This window comes from Eleutherodactylus coqui, chromosome 8 (genome assembly GCF_035609145.1).
Source record: "Eleutherodactylus coqui strain aEleCoq1 chromosome 8, aEleCoq1.hap1, whole genome shotgun sequence".
NCBI lineage: Eukaryota > Metazoa > Chordata > Amphibia > Anura > Eleutherodactylidae > Eleutherodactylus > Eleutherodactylus coqui.
In genome coordinates, this window is record NC_089844.1 from 168,777,461 (window position 1) to 168,794,602 (window position 17,142).

The 17,142-nt window shown below is 43.4% G+C and overlaps 1 protein-coding gene across 1 annotated transcript in view; it reads right to left on the reverse strand.

Moving 5' to 3' along the window:
* Positions 1 to 6,670: 6,670 nt before the first annotated feature.
* The window catches only part of TLCD3B (TLC domain containing 3B), a 44,237-nt gene continuing 33,765 nt past the window's right edge, over positions 6,671 to 17,142 (reverse strand). The window contains exons 3-5 of the mRNA XM_066577569.1: positions 16,238 to 16,442; positions 8,637 to 8,732; positions 6,671 to 8,480 (exon numbers count right to left, since the gene is read on the reverse strand). Of these exons, the coding sequence (XP_066433666.1) occupies positions 8,154 to 8,480; positions 8,637 to 8,732; positions 16,238 to 16,442 (628 nt within the window). The 3' untranslated portion in view covers positions 6,671 to 8,153. The remainder of the gene's footprint in view (positions 8,481 to 8,636; positions 8,733 to 16,237; positions 16,443 to 17,142) is intronic.

Here is a 17,142-nt window from a genome sequence, read left to right on the forward strand (position 1 = left end):
ACACAGAGTGAAAATGGCGCAAAAGTGCGCACATCCATATGAATGAGGCATTTCTAAGAGGGGCACAGACTTACTGAATGGGGCGACTGCTGAGACCCCCACCATTTCCAAGGCCGCAGTCCTGGTGTGCCCTGATGTACGGGCAGCGACGCATGGGCGCTGCGGCTCCTCCATTCACCTCCATGGGACTACTGAAGAGCGCCCAGCGCTGGAACTCGGCTGTCTCTGGTGGTCCCACTAAAATGCATGCAGTGGTGGGCCGCACGTGCGAACGCTGCTGCCGTCACTTCAGGACGCATGGAGGCTCCGTTTTTGGGATGGGTGATGGTCCCAGCAGTTGGATGCCCACCACTCAGCGGGTTATGAACAGGGTGACATGCTACCGTAGTACAGCGCAATTCTCCTACAGACCACCGGAATGGTCGCCGTTCCACCCAGCTTTCCCAGATCCCTGTACAGTCGGTCTCCCTACATCCGTTTTCTGCTCCCAGCATTACCATTCAGGGCTCTGGAAAAGCGAAGTGACACCTGCTTGGTGTGATGGCGGCCATATTGACTGGCAGTGTGTATGGGGAGGTTTATGTGTCCTCTGTCTTCCAGTGCCGATGGTGAAGGGCGTGGGGATCATCCTGCTCTGCGCGGCGCTCGCGCTGCTCCTCTGCATTGCCTATCAGATCTTCCACAGATTGTGAGTATCGCGCCATCTTAGTTTCCTGTCAGTCCCCGCAGCCTCCACCTCCAGTTCCGGGATCCCATCCGTCCTCCAATCCACCTGTGAGGGCGGAAATGTCCCGCGTATTATAACCATATTTTTCACGTGCCTGAAATACGCCGTCCACGTGTATCTGCTGCATGTTTACTCCCCATAGCCTGTATTGCTGCATATATACTAAAGTAGGACCGGCTGCGGGTTTTTTTATGCGCAAAAATTAAAAAAAAGCACAAGTGTAAGAAGCCGAATAGAATCAATGGGCTTTCAGCGCTGCATATTACATGGGTGAAACATAAGTGCATAATACGTGGGTACACCTGGACTGAAGTATACTCCAATCACATCCAAAGCTGTATTCACAATCCTGCTGCTTACTGCTAGCACTCAGGATGAGGGGTCTCACTAGCACCACCTGCTGGTTTAGTGTCTGAATAGAGTATGTTGACGCAGATATAGGGGCACATTTATTAAACGGTTTACGGCAGGCGGTTGACATTTAAGTCACATGTTTTCGCACAAAACATCTTGTGCGCCAAAAATGTGACTTTTTTCTAATTTCCCGCTGACCCACAAAGTTGGAGGGGCTTAGCGCTAGGAAGGGACCAGTGGATGTGAGGGTGCACAGGGTGATCGGGCCCAGGACGCCCCCTACAGACCACCAGTAGAGAAGAGCGTCTGACCAGACAGTTAGGAGGTGTTGGGACCAGTGGATGTGTGAGGGCACACAAGGTGACCAGGCTCAGAGCGCCCCCTAAAGACTACCAGTAGAGAGGAGCGTCTGGCCAGACTGTTAGGGGGTGTTGGGACCAGTGAATGAGGGCAGACAAGGTGACCGGGCTCAGGACGCCCCCTACAGACCACCAGTAGAGAGGAGCATCTGACCAGACTGTTAGGTGGTGTTGGGACCAGTGGATGTGTGAGGGCACACAAGGTGACCGGGCTCAGGACGCCCGCTACAGACCACCAGTAGAGAGGAGCGTCTGACCAGAATGTTAGGAGGTGTTGGCGCCAGTGGATGTGTGAGGGCACACAAGATGACCGGGCTCAGGACGCCCCCTACAGACCACCAGTAGAGAGGAGCGTCTGACCAGACTGTTAGGTGGTGTTGGGGCCAGTGGATGTGTGAGGGCAAACAAGGTGACCAGGCTCAGGACGCCCCCTACAGACTACCAGTAGAGAGGAGCGTCTGACCAGACTGTTAGGGGGTGTTGGGACCAGTGGATGTGTGAGGGCACACAAGGTGACCGGGCTCAGGACGCCCCCTACAGACCACCAGTAGAGAGGAGTGCATGACCATACTGTTTTTACGCGTGTTGGGACCAGTGGATGTGTGAGGGTGCACAGGGTGACCGGGCTCAGGACGCCCCCTACAGACCACCAGTAGAGAGGAGCGTCTGACCAGACTGTTAGGAGGTGTTGGGACCAGTGGATGAGGACACACAAGGTGACCGGGCTCAGGACGCCCCTACAGAGAACCAGTAGAGAGGAGCATCTGACCAGACTGTTAGGAGGTGTTGGCGCCAGTGGATGTGTGAGGGCACACAAGATGACCAGGCTCAGGACGCCCCCTACAGACCACCAGTAGAGAGGAGCGTCTGACCAGACTGTTAGGTGGTGTTGGGGTCAGTGGATGTGTGAGGGCAAACAAGGTGACCGGGCTCAGAATGCCCCCTACAGACCACAAGTAGAGAGGAGTGCCTGACCATACTGTTTGGGCGTGTTGGGACCAGTGGATGTGTGAGGGTGCACAGGGTGACCGGGCTCAGGACGCCCCCTACAGACCACCAGTAGAGAGGAGCGTCTGACCAGACTGTTAGGGGGTGTTGGGACCAGTGGATGTGTGAGGGCACACAAGGTGACTGGGCTCAGGACGCTCCCTAGAGACCACCAGTAGAGAGGAGGGTCTGACCAGACTGTTAGGAGGTGTTGGGACCAGTGGATGAGGGCACACATGGTGACCGGGCTCAGGACGCCCCCTACAGACCACCAATAGAGTGGATGGTCTGACCAGGCTGTTAGGAGGTGTTGGGACCAGTGGATGTGTGAGGGCACACAAGGTGACCGGGCGTAGGGCGCCCCCTACAGACCACCAGTAGAGAGGAGTATCTGACCAGACTGTTAGGGGGTGTTGGGACCAGTGGATGTGTGAGGACACACAGGGTACTAGAGCCTCCATGCCCACCCATATAACATTTTGTATCCAAGCTAGAGGTGGTAAAACAGGGTACTAGAGCCTCCATGCCCATCCGTATCACATCTTGTATCGGGCTCAGGGCGCCCCCTACAGACTACCAGTAGAGAGGAGCGTCTGACCAGACTGTTAGGAGGTGTTGGGACCAGTGGATGTGTGAGGGCACACCAGGTGACCGGGCTCAGGATGCCCCCTACAGACCACCAGTAGAGAGGAGTGCCTTACCATACTGTTTGAGGGTGTTGGGACCAGTGGATGTGTGAGGGTGCACAGGGTGACCGGGCTCAGGACGCCCCCTACAGACCACCAGTAGAGAGGAGCGTCTGACCAGACTGTTAGGGGGTGTTGGGACCAGTGGATGTGTGAGGGCACACAAGGTGACTGGGCTCAGGACGCCCCCTACAGACCACCAGTAGAGAGGAGCGTCTGACCAGAGTGTTGGGAGGTGTTGGGACCAGTGGATGTATGATGGCACACAAAATGACTGGGCTCAGGATACCCCCCTACAGACCAACAGTAGAGAGGAGCGTCTGATCAGACTGTTAGGAGGTGTTGGGACCAGTGGATGAGGGCACACAAGGTGACCGGGCCCAGGACGCCCCTACAGAGAACCAGTAAATAGGAGCATCTGACCAGACTGTTAGGAGGTATTGGGACCAGTGGATGTATGAGGACACACAAGGTGACCAGGCTCAGGACGCCCCCTACAGACCACCAGTAGAGAGGAGGGTCTGACCAGACTGTTAGGAGGTGTTGGGACCAGTGGATGGGGGCACACATGGTGACCGGGCTCAGGACGCCCCCTACAGACCATCAGTAGAGAGGAGCGTCTGACTGGACTGTTAGGAGGTGTTGGGACCAGTGGATATGTGGGGGTACACAAGGCGACCGGGCTCAGAACGCCCCCTACAGACGACCAATAGAGCGGAGGGTCTGACCAGTGGATGTGTGAGGGCACACAAGGTGACCGGGCGTAGGGCACCCCCTACAGACCACCAGTAGAGAGGAGTATCTGACCAGACTGTTAGGGGGTGTTGGGACCAGTGGATGTGTGAGGACACACAAGGTGACCGGGCTCAGGACGCCCCCTACAGACCACCAGTAGAGTGGAGCGCCTGACCAGACTGTTTGGGGATGTTAGGACCAGTGGATGTGTGAGGACACACAGGGTACTAGAGCCTCCATGCCCGTCCGTATCACATCTTGTATCGGGCTCAGGGTGCCCCCTACAGACTACCAGTAGAGAGGAGCGTCTGACCAGACTGTTAGGAGGTGTTGGGACCAGTGGATGAGGGCACACAAGGTGACCGGGCTCAGGACGCCCCCTACAGAGAACCAGTAGAGAGGAGGGTCTGACTAAACTGTTAGGGGGTGTTGGGACCAGTGGATGTGTGAGGGCACAGAAGGTGACCGGGCTTAGGGCGCCCCGTACAGACCACCAGTAGAGAGGAGGGTCTGACCAGACTGTTAGGAGGTGTTGGGACCAGTGGATGTGTGAGGGTACACAAGGTGACTGGGCTCAGAACACCCCCTACAGACCACCAGTAGAGAGGAGGGTCTGACCATACTGTTTGGGGATGTTAGGACCAGTGGATGTGTGAGGACACACAGGGTACTTGAGCCTCCATGCCCACCCATATAACATTTTGTATCCAAGCAAGAGGTTGTACAACAGGGTACTAGAGCCTCCATGCTCACCCATATAACATTTTGTATCTAAGCTAGAGGTGGTACAACAGGGTACTAGAGCCTCCATGCCCGCCTGTATCACATCTTGTATCCAAGCTACCGTGTTTCCCTGAAAATAAGGCACCCCTAAAAGTAAGACACATTAAGAAATTTGCAGAAGTCGCAAATATAAGGCACACCCCGATAGTAAGGCATACTAAAGTGCGCAGGCAAGTCAAGAGGCCTGTCCCCTGCTGCCATTCCCGTTGTCTCCTACCTCCAGATGTATAGGTAGAGTCTGCTGTTATCCTGTCCCTGCTGTGCTGTACGACTGTACGAGTGTGCTGTTGTGAGCTCCCCTTGCTGGCTGGAAAAGTACATACTGTATGTTCTGTTCCTGCTGTACATGTCTGCTGTGATGAGCTCCCCCTGGCGGCCGGAAGCTGCAATACCATCTCTGCTTACAAGTGGTACAGGAACTTCTGTCTGCAGACAGGTACGTTACTTTACAGCCCTTATTTTTTTATGGCTCTGTGTGTGAGTCAGGCAACCATATGTGTGATTCTTAAGGCTGGGTTCTCACAGAGCGTATTTCCAGCCTTAGGGGGTGAGCATTACAGTCTCCAGACAGTGTTTGGGAGCCAGGAGTGTCAAGAAATTCAGCAGGAGATTCCGGGTTCAGATGTTTATGATGATGTGCCAGAAGATGATGACAGGACTGTCATTGAGTAATTCTTGCTTTGTTTTCACAGTTTGTCTAGCTATATTGGTTTGTGGTGACAACTACGGTACTGTGCAGTATATACGGTAATAAATGTTCATTTTTTTTGTTAAACAATAAATGTGAATTCTTCTTCATTGAAAAATAAGACACCCCCTGAAAATAAGACATAGCGCATATTTGGGAGCAAAAATTAATATAAGACACGTCTTATTTTTGGGGAAACGGGGTAGAGGCGGTACAACAACAGAGAAAGTTTCATTCCATCCGACAACTTCCAATGGGAGGGATGGGTTCAGCCAATGAGTGTGTTTGTTGCACTTCACCGCAGTCGTCTTTTGGACCGGCAGATAACGCAGCGGTCAGTAACTCTTCACATGATGCCGTGTGAGAATAAATTTCACCAAAGCCTCCCCCCCTCTCCACCACAGACCGACCGCCAACCGAGGATTTTTCTGGTGGATTTAATGACTAGTAGCGATGGATTATCCATTGGGGTAATTTGGGCGCCCGTTGGCCCCCCAGGAGCCTCGGGCCCGGAGTGGCCGACCTTACTATAAGTCGCCATTGATTGTATAGTAAGATGAAGGAGAAAAAAATGCATCTCCCACAATGCAGTGCAGCAGCAGGGCTGTTAGGAATGAGTCTGTCAGCCCTATGTTAATGGATGTCATTTTGAAACTAGGCAAACTATGAGTGCAGCTTTGGATGTGACTGGAGTATAAGATGTCATGTACCTGCAGAATTGTGAGTGCAGCTCTAGATGTGACAGGAGTATAGCAGGTAATGTAAAGCTGGCCACACACATTGGACAAAAGCTGTCCACCAACAGTAGAACTGTAAATGCAGCTTTGGATGGGATTGGAGCACTAGATAAATGCTCATGGGCAGGTTTAAAGAAGGAGGCGGAGCTGCTGTGTATTAACCCATTCTTTGTCTTCTTCCCTTCTCATTCTTACATCATTTTTATGTCCACAGGATTTGTGCATTTGGATCTTGAACACTGAGCCGGTCGGCGACCACACTGAGCTCCACTCGAAGCAGGGACACAGACTGTGCCGGTCCCGAGGCGCCGCTTTTCTACGTTATATATTAATATTATGAGCAATAAAAAGCAAATCCCTTCCCTTCAGCTCATTAATACAGGGCGGCCTGCATGGATCTGTCTACAGAGAGTGCCCCCTAGTGGTGTAGATGCTTGGCTCGATCTTCACCATCATAGTCTGTACTGTGTTACCCAGAAACCTTGGGGCATTTTCACACCAGTTTATATGCATGGCCCCTGCGGGTCCTTACAGCTCAGAGACCCCTCAGTGCAGCCTCCCATCATGCACCAGTCTCCCCAAGCAATGACGCACTCCCCACAGTCAGTCTTTGGATTTGCATTTAATCTCGTTAATACCTTTGTACACGTTTTTATAAATTGCGTTACATTTACTAACATTTCGCTCGGCTGAAATATATTTACATTCATTAAAAAATAATAAGTGGAATAAATTAACAATAAATTAAAATAAATAAGGAGGACGGAGAACAGGGGTCCGCGGGGGCGGGGACAACTGAGACACCTATGTGTGTATACGCTGAGCACGTTATCAGAACCTCTCACCAAACCCTGGAATAGCAGCAACTTAGAAAAATATATAGAATTTCTTTACTAGTCGTCGCCCCCTAGTGTACAAGAGACACATCACAACTCACCTGAATCCCTAGCTCCTCCTCTTTTATCATAAAGTCCCTCCCCTGCTTTACTACTCTGAAGTCATTTAAAGGGGAATATTTCACTCCGCCACACATGGCAGCCATTTTTACGTTTTAATGACACGGTCTAAACCATTGTGGGCTAAACCATTGTCACAGGGGGGTCTGGATCCCTTTATTTACTTTCCTTCTTTTCTTGAGGATGCTTTTATATAATATGGCCGCCATCTTGTAACTCGGTGACAGATCGCTATTGTAAAAATAAAATATGGAGAATTAATAGCGGTGACGTAAATGAAAGGGGTTAAAAAGCGCAGCGGTCCGAGGCGTGGAGCGCTCAGAGATCTACAGGTTCTGATCAAGGCAAACGCAGCTGGCTGATCGGCTAATATCTCGCCATGCTTAACCCTTAAATGTGCAGCTTGGAGCATTTTTTTTTTAAATTTTTTTTTTTTTGCTTATTTCATTGCAGCCATTCCCTAATTGTGCGGGCAGTTAGACTTAACCCCTAACATGCTGCTGCCCAGTACTCTCCCATATCTACAGAGAGGGATGCAGAAAGCATTGACCCCTCACCCACACATCTACAGGGGAGGTAGAGAGCGGGAGGAAGGTGGACATTACTATATAGTTCAGCCAGTTCGTTGTGCGTTACTGGAGCATAACCCCCATCATGGGGGTTTCTTAACACAGAGCTGTACCCCAACCGCATCCCTCCCCCCCAAGTGGTCATTGTGAGAACTACAGGAGGCATTGGCTGCCGTCCTTGATTTGAAGGTGGGGCCTATATCCAGTGTGGCGTATCACCAGGTGCATTATACTGCACAATAACACTGACCCCTGGTGGACACAGAGTATATTGCACGGTTGTAAGAGGAATGAGTGACAGTGACGCCCAGTGGTCACTAAGCGCACTGCAGAGGATAAATCTGGACTAGAATCCATTAATACTGTCACACTGTGGATGAGATCTTTCAGAGGGAAGTCATGGTGTCTTCCTACCATTCCCTTTACCTCCTGCGACCCCTATAGCAGTACATGACACCATGCCGTATATGCATCCAGCAAGGCACAGTCTATTATGCCGCAGTGGGTCACACTGAGTCTCAGAATTGGGGGTGAGCTTTCTGGAACCAGTTGGGTGAGAGCGTCTATGGGGGTCACTGTGAACAGTCCTGGTCTTTGGCTGAGGGGCTGTCGGTGACTGGATGTCCATTCCTGGGTCGCTGGCTCATCCTAGACTGCTGGAACAAACTGTAAGCTCTTCGGCAGATTAGGTAGAACCAGTAGACCTGCGGAGCCATGAGGATGGCGGCACCAATGTTGTATTCCGGGGAGAGGTTGAAGGGGACTTTGTAGAGCGGCAGTCCCACCCGCTGCCCGTACACCCAGTACATGTAGGGGAACAGCAGCAGGCGACAGCAGAAAAAAGTCACTAGCATGATGACGCCATTGACCCGGTGCAGAAGGGTGTCCTGCTTCTTATACTGCAAGAGAAGGGGGAGGGGGGCGAGAAGGTCACGGTGAGTGGGCAATATAGACATTCCTCCTAATTCTAACTATGAAGACCTAACCAGAGGGAACAACTAACTGTCCAATGTATGTATAGCGGGGTGCGATGACTAACTCATCACTACACTCACCTGGATGAGGACTTTACCCAGGCAAACAAAGGGAGTACTCAGCTCCGCCATCAGCATGCACCCCAAGAAGAAGTCCCCCTTCCCTTCTCTCCACAGCTGCAATAAAGGAAACACTTCAATTACTTTACAGAAACTATATACAACATGTACATAGGGGGCAGTATTATAGTAGTTATATTCTTGTACATAGGGGGCAGTACTATAGTAGTTATATTCTTGTACATAGAGGGCAGTATTATAGTAGTTATATTCTTGTACATAGGAGGCAGTATTATAGTAGTTATATTCTTGTACATAGGGAGCAGTATTATAGTAGTTATATTCTTGTACATAGGGGGCAGTATTATAGTAGTTATATTCTTATACATAGGGGGCAGTATTATAGTAGTTATATTCTTGTACATAGGGGGCAGTATTATAGTAGTTATATTCTTGTACATAGGAGCAGTATTATAGTAGTTATATTCTTGTACATAGGAGGCAGTATTATAGTAGTTATATTCTTGTACATAGGGGGCAGTATTATAGTAGTTATATTCCTGTACATAGGGAGCAGTATTATAGTAGTTATATTCCTGTACATAGGGGGCAGTATTATAGTAGTTATATTCTTGTACATAGGGGGCAGTATTATAGTAGTTATATTCTTGTACATAGGGGGCAGTATTATAGTAGTTATATTCTTGTACATAGGGGGCAGTATTATAGTAGTTATATTCTTATACATAGGGGGCAGTATTATAGTAGTTATATTCTTGTACATAGGGGGCAGTATTATAGTAGTTATATTCTTGTACATAGGGGGCAGTATTATAGTAGTTATATTCTTGTACATAGGAGCAGTATTATAGTAGTTATATTCTTGTACATAGGGGGCAGTATTATAGTAGTTATATTCTTGTACATAGGGGGCAGTATTATAGTAGTTATATTCTTGTACATAGGGGGCAGTATTATAGTAGTTATATTCTTGTACATAGGGGGCAGTATTATAGTAGTTATATTCTTGTATGTAGGGGGCAGTATTATAGTAGTTATATTCGTTACATAGGGGGCAGTATTATAGTAGTTATATTCTTGTACATAGGAGGCAGTATTATAGTAGTTATATTCTTGTACATAGGGGCAGTATTATAGTAGTTATATTCTTGTACATAGGGGGCAGTATTATAGTAGTTATATTCTTGTACATAGGGGGCAGTATTATAATAGTTATATTCTTGTACATAGGAGGCAGTATTATAGTAGTTATCCTCTTGTACATAGGGGGCAGTATTATAGTAGTTATATTCTTGTACATAGGAGGCAGCATTATAGTAGTTATATTCTTGTACATAGGGGGCAGTATTATAGTAGTTATATTCTTGTACATAGGAGCAGTATTATAGTAGTTATATTCTTGTACATAGGGAGCAGTATTATAGTAGTTATATTCTTGTACATAGGGGGCAGTATTATAGTAGTTATATTCTTGTACATAGCAGCGGGATTATAGTAGTTATATTCTTGTACATAGGGGGCAGTATTATAGTAGTTATATTCTTGTACATAGGGTGCAGTATTATAGTAGTTATATTCTTGTACATAGGAGGCAGTATTATAGTAGTTATATTCTTGTACATAGGAGCAGTATTATAGTAGTTATATTCTTGTACATAGGGAGCAGTATTATAGTAGTTATATTCTTGTACATAGGGGGCAGTATTATAGTAGTTATATTCTTGTACATAGGGAGCAGTATTATAGTAGTTATATTCTTGTACATAGGGAGCAGTATTATAATAGTTATATTCTTGTACATAGGAGGCAGTATTATAGTAGTTATATTCTTGTACATAGGGGGCAGTATTATAGTAGTTATATTCTTGTACATAGAGGGCAGTATTATAATAGTTATATTCTTGTACATAGGAGGCAGTATTACAGTAGTTATATTCTTGTACATAGAGGGCAGTATTATAGTAGTTATATTCTTGTACATAGGAGGCAGTATTATAGTAGTTATATTCTTGTACATAGGGAGCAGTATTATAATAATTATATTCTTGTACATAGGAGGCAGTATTATAGTAGTTATCCTCTTGTACATAGGGGGCAGTATTATAGTAGTTATATTCTTGTACATAGGAGGCAGCATTATAGTAGTTATATTCTTGTACATAGGGGGCAGTATTATAGTAGTTATATTCTTGTACATAGGGGGCAGTATTATAGTAGTTATATTCTTGTACATAGGGAGCAGTATTATAGTAGTTATATTCTTGTACATAGGGAGCAGTATTATAGTAGTTATATTCTTGTACATAGGAGGCAGTATTATAGTAGTTATATTCTTGTACATAGGGGGCAGTATTATAGTAGTTATCATCTTGTACATAGGGGGCAGTATTATAGTAGTTATATTCTTGTACATAGGGAGCAGTATTATAGTAGTTATATTCTTGTACATAGGGGGCAGTATTATAGTAGTTATATTCTTGTACATAGGGGGCAGTATTATAGTAGTTATATTCTTGTACATAGGGGGCAGTATTATAGTAGTAATATTCTTGTACATAGCGAGCAGTATTATAGTAGTTATATTCTTGTACATAGGGAGCAGTATTATAGTAGTTATATTCTTGTACATAGGGAGCAGTATTATAGTAGTTATATTCTTGTACATAGGGGGCAGTATTATAGTAGTTGTATTCTTGTACATAGGGGGCAGTATTATAGTAGTTATATTCTTGTACATAGGGGCAGTGTTATAGTAGTTATATTCTTGTACATAGGGGCAGTGTTATAGTAGTTATATTCTTGTACATAGAAGCAGTATTATAGTAGTTATATTCTTGTACATAGGGGGCAGTATTATAGTAGTTATATTCTTGTACATAGGGGGCAGTATTATAGTAGTTATATTCTTGTACATAGGGGGCAGTATTATAGTAGTTATATTCTTGTACATAGGGAGCAGTATTATAGTAATTATATTCTTGTACATAGGGGGCAGTATTATAGTAGTTGTATTCTTGTACATAGGGGGCAGTATTATAGTAGTTGTATTCTTGTACATAGGGGGCAGTATTATAGTAGTTATATTCTTGTACATAAGGGGCAGTATTATAGTAGTTATATTCTTGTACATTAGGGGAGTATTATAGTAATTGTATTCTTGTACATAGGGGGCAGTATTATAGTAGTTGTATTCTTGTACATAGGGGCAGTATTATAGTAGTTATATTCTTGTACATAGGGGGCAGTATTATAGTAGTTATATTCTTGTACATAGGGGGCAGTATTATAGTAGTTATATTCTTGTACATAGGGGGCAGTATTATAGCAGTTATATTCTTGTACATAGGGGGCAGTATTATAGCAGTTATATTCTTGTACATAGGGGGCAGTATTTCAGTAGTTGTATTCTTGTACATAGGGGGCAGTATTATAGTAGTTGTATTCTTGTACATAGGGGGCAGTATTATAGTAGTTGTATTCTTGTACATAGGGGGCAGTATTATAGTAGTTGTATTCTTGTACATAAGGGGCAGTATTATAGTAGTTATATTCTTGTACATAGGAGCAGTATTATAGTAGTTATATTCCTGTACATAGGGGGCAGTATTATAGTAGTTATATTCTTGTACATTAGGGGCAGTATTATAGTAATTATATTCTTGTACATAGGGGGCAGTATTATAGTAGTTGTATTCTTGTACATAGGGGCAGTATTATAGTAGTTATATTCTTGTACATAGGGGCAGTATTATAGTAGTTATATTCTTGTACATAGGGGGCAGTATTATAGTAGTTATATCCTTGTACATAGGGGGCAGTATTATAGTAGTTGTATTCTTGTACATAGGGGGCAGTATTATAGTAGTTGTATTCTTGTACATAGGGGGCAGTATTATAGTAGTTGTATTCTTGTACATAGGGGGCAGTATTATAGTAGTTATATTCTTGTGCATAGGGGCAGTATTATAGTAGTTATATTCTTGTGCATAGGGGGCAGTATTATAGTAGTTATATTCTTGTACATAGGGGGCAGTATTATAGTAGTTATATTCTTGTACATAGGGGGCAGTATTATAGCAGTTATATTCTTGTACATAGGGGGCAGTATTATAGTAGTTATATTCTTGTACATAGGAGGCAGTATTATAGTAGTTATATTCTTGTACATAGGAGGCAGTATTATAGTAGTTATATTCCTGTACATAGGGGGCAGTATTATAGTAGTTATATTCTTGTACATAGGAGCAGTATTATAGTAGTTATATTCCTGTACATAGGGGGCAGTATTATAGTAGTTATATTCTTGTACATAGGGGGCAGTATTATAGTAGTTATATTCTTGTACATAGGGGGCAGTATTATAGTAGTTATATTCTTGTACATAGGGGGCAGTATTATAGTAGTTATATTCTTGTACATAGGAGCAGTATTATAGTAGTTATATTCTTGTACATAGGGGGCAGTATTATAGTAGTTGTATTCTTGTACATAGGGGGCAGTATTATAGTAGTTATATTCTTGTACATAGGGGGCAGTATTATAGTAGTTATATTCTTGTACATAGGGGGCAGTATTATAGTAGTTATATTCTTGTACATAGGAGGCAGTATTATAGTAGTTATATTCTTGTACATAGGAGGCAGTATTATAGTAGTTATATTCCTGTACATAGGGGGCAGTATTATAGTAGTTATATTCTTGTACATAGGGGGCAGTATTATAGTAGTTATATTCTTGTACATAGGAGCAGTATTATAGTAGTTATATTCTTGTACATAGGGAGCAGTATTATAGTAGTTATATTCTTGTACATAGGGGGCAGTATTATAGTAGTTATATTCTTGTACATAGGGGCAGTATTATAGTAGTTATATTCTTGTACATAGGGGGCAGTATTATAGTAGTTATATTCTTGTACATAGGGGGCAGTATTATAGTAGTTATATTCTTGTACATAGGGGGCAGTATTATAGCAGTTATATTCTTGTACATAGGGGGCAGTATTATAGCAGTTATATTCTTGTACATAGGGGGCAGTATTTCAGTAGTTGTATTCTTGTACATAGGGGGCAGTATTATAGTAGTTGTATTCTTGTACATAGGGGGCAGTATTATAGTAGTTGTATTCTTGTACATAGGGGGCAGTATTATAGTAGTTGTATTCTTGTACATAAGGGGCAGTATTATAGTAGTTATATTCTTGTACATAGGAGCAGTATTATAGTAGTTATATTCCTGTACATAGGGGGCAGTATTATAGTAGTTATATTCTTGTACATTAGGGGCAGTATTATAGTAATTATATTCTTGTACATAGGGGGCAGTATTATAGTAGTTGTATTCTTGTACATAGGGGCAGTATTATAGTAGTTATATTCTTGTACATAGGGGGCAGTATTATAGTAGTTATATTCTTGTACATAGGGGGCAGTATTATAGTAGTTGTATTCTTGTACATAGGGGGCAGTATTATAGTAGTTGTATTCTTGTACATAGGGGGCAGTATTATAGTAGTTGTATTCTTGTACATAGGGGGCAGTATTATAGTAGTTGTATTCTTGTGCATAGGGGCAGTATTATAGTAGTTATATTCTTGTGCATAGGGGGCAGTATTATAGTAGTTATATTCTTGTACATAGGGGGCAGTATTATAGCAGTTATATTCTTGTACATAGGGGGCAGTATTATAGCAGTTATATTCTTGTACATAGGGGGCAGTATTATAGTAGTTATATTCTTGTACATAGGAGCAGTATTATAGTAGTTATATTCCTGTACATAGGGGGCAGTATTATAGTAGTTATATTCTTGTACATAGGGGGCAGTATTATAGTAGTTATATTCTTGTACATAGGAGCAGTATTATAGTAGTTATATTCCTGTACATAGGGGGCAGTATTATAGTAGTTATATTCTTGTACATAGGGGGCAGTATTATAGTAGTTATATTCTTGTACATAGGAGCAGTATTATAGTAGTTATATTCTTGTACATAGGAGCAGTATTATAGTAGTTATATTCTTGTACATAGGGGGCAGTAGTATAGTAGTTATATTCTTGTACATAGGGGGCAGTATTATAGTAGTTATATTCTTGTACATAGGGGGCAGTATTATAGTAGTTATATTCTTGTACATAGGGGGCAGTATTATAGTAGTTATATTCTTGTACATAGGAGCAGTATTATAGTAGTTATATTCTTGTACATAGGAGCAGTATTATAGTAGTTATATTCTTGTACATAGGGGGCAGTAGTATAGTAGTTATATTCTTGTACATAGGGGGCAGTATTATAGTAGTTATATTCTTGTACATAGGGGGCAGTATTATAGTAGTTGTATTCTTGTACATAGGGGGCAGTATTATAGTAGTTGTATTCTTGTACATAGGGGGCAGTATTATAGTAGTTATATTCTTGTACATAGGGGGCAGTATTATAGTAGTTATATTCTTGTACATAGGGGGCAGTATTATAGTAGTTATATTCTTGTACATAGGAGGCAGTATTATAGTAGTTATATTCTTGTACATAGGAGGCAGTATTATAGTAGTTATATTCCTGTACATAGGGGGCAATATTATAGTAGTTATATTCTTGTACATAGGAGCAGTATTATAGTAGTTATATTCTTGTACATAGGGAGCAGTATTATAGTAGTTATATTCTTGTACATAGGGGGCAGTATTATAGTAGTTTTATTCTTGTACATAGGAGGCAGTATTATAGTAGTTATATTGTTATACATAGTGGGGCAGTATTATAGTAGTTATATTCCTGTACATAGGAGCAGTATTATAGTAGTTATATTCTTGTACATAGGAGGCAGTATTATAGTAGTTATATTCTTGTACATAGGAGGCAGTATTATAGTAGTTATATTCCTGTACATAGGGGGCAGTATTATAGTAGTTATATTCCTGTACATAGGAGCAGTATTATAGTAGTTATATTCTTGTACATAGGGAGCAGTATTATAGCAGTTATATTCTTGTACATAGGGGGCAGTATTATAGTAGTTATATTCTTGTACATAGGGGGCAGTATTATAGTAGTTTTATTCTTGTACATAGGAGGCAGTATTATAGTAGTTATATTGTTATACATAGTGGGGCAGTATTATAGTAGCTATATTCTTGTAGATAGGAGCAGTATTATAGTAGCTATATTCTTGCACATAGGGGGCAGTATTATAGAAGTTATATTCTTGTACATAGGGGGCAGTATTATAGTAGTTATATTCTTGTACATAGGGGGCAGTATTATAGTAGTTATATTCTTGTACATAGGGGGCAGTATTATAGTAGTTATATTCTTGTACATAGGGGGCAGTATTATAGTAGTTATATTCTTGTACATAGGGGGCAGTATTATAGTAGTTATATTCTTGTACATAGGGGGCAGTATTATAGTAGTTATATTCTTGTACATAGGGGGCAGTAATATAGTAGTTATATTCTTGTACATAGGGGGCAGTATTATAGTAGTTATATTCTTGTACATAGGGGGCAGTATTATAGTAGTTGTATTCTTGTACATAGGGGGCAGTGTTATAGTAGTTATATTCTTGTACATTTCTTCATTTCATTTATCTAATACTCACCACTGACACAGGGAAGCAGACAGCCACCATGAATACGTGGTGTAGGACCATGAGAAATTCCTTATAGAGGTAGGCCCTAGTGAGTTGCCAGCCTCCGGGATGGCCCTTCAACTTATGCTTGTGCCAGTAGCAGAGGTACATGGCATAGATGTCATATATAAAGTATGGAACAGCAAAGCGTGTGTAGGTGGCAGCCAACCAATGTCTGCGAATTAAAGAGGTGATAATGGAGTTTTAGCGGCACACTATGACACAATTCCAGTCCTCCCCTGCCTGTAATAGTCTTAGCAGCATTCTCCTCTACCTTCGGTCTTGGCCCGGTGATGTCCCTCCCTCCACCTCTATGGAGTGCATGGTGAGTACATGAGGTGACACCCAAATAACTGTGCCAATTAGACAGCTGTCAGGACGGGTTAATCCTCCTCCTATAGTCTGATTTAATCTCCATCTGCCAGGATTGGGGGTGTGGAGGTCGGTAATCTCTTTTAAACTTATTAATTCTTACAAATAACACAGATTACAGGATGGGAGGGGTTAACCTTGAGCCGCGTGACCTGTGGTTAACCGTTACGTGGCGGTATGGATGCTAGTACTGCAGTCTTGTCCGGTCGGATGGTTGACCGTTGGGGCCGATCGTTCTTAATGTGAATTGCTGAAAACAATCATTTTCTCACTTCTTGCGCCAAAATCTAATTCTGACGATCCGTTCGTGTATTTTACTAATACAATTTGTGGCGAATAGTTGAAATTCGCCCCTTTTTTTATAGTGCGGCACAGCGGCAGCCAGGTGGCGCCACATCCTCTATAACGGAGCAGCTGTTGTTTGTACTGTTGCAGTGGGGGGCAGACATTAGTCCGGGATGTCACAGGCTCACGACTGCCATTCGCTATGACATCATAAGCAC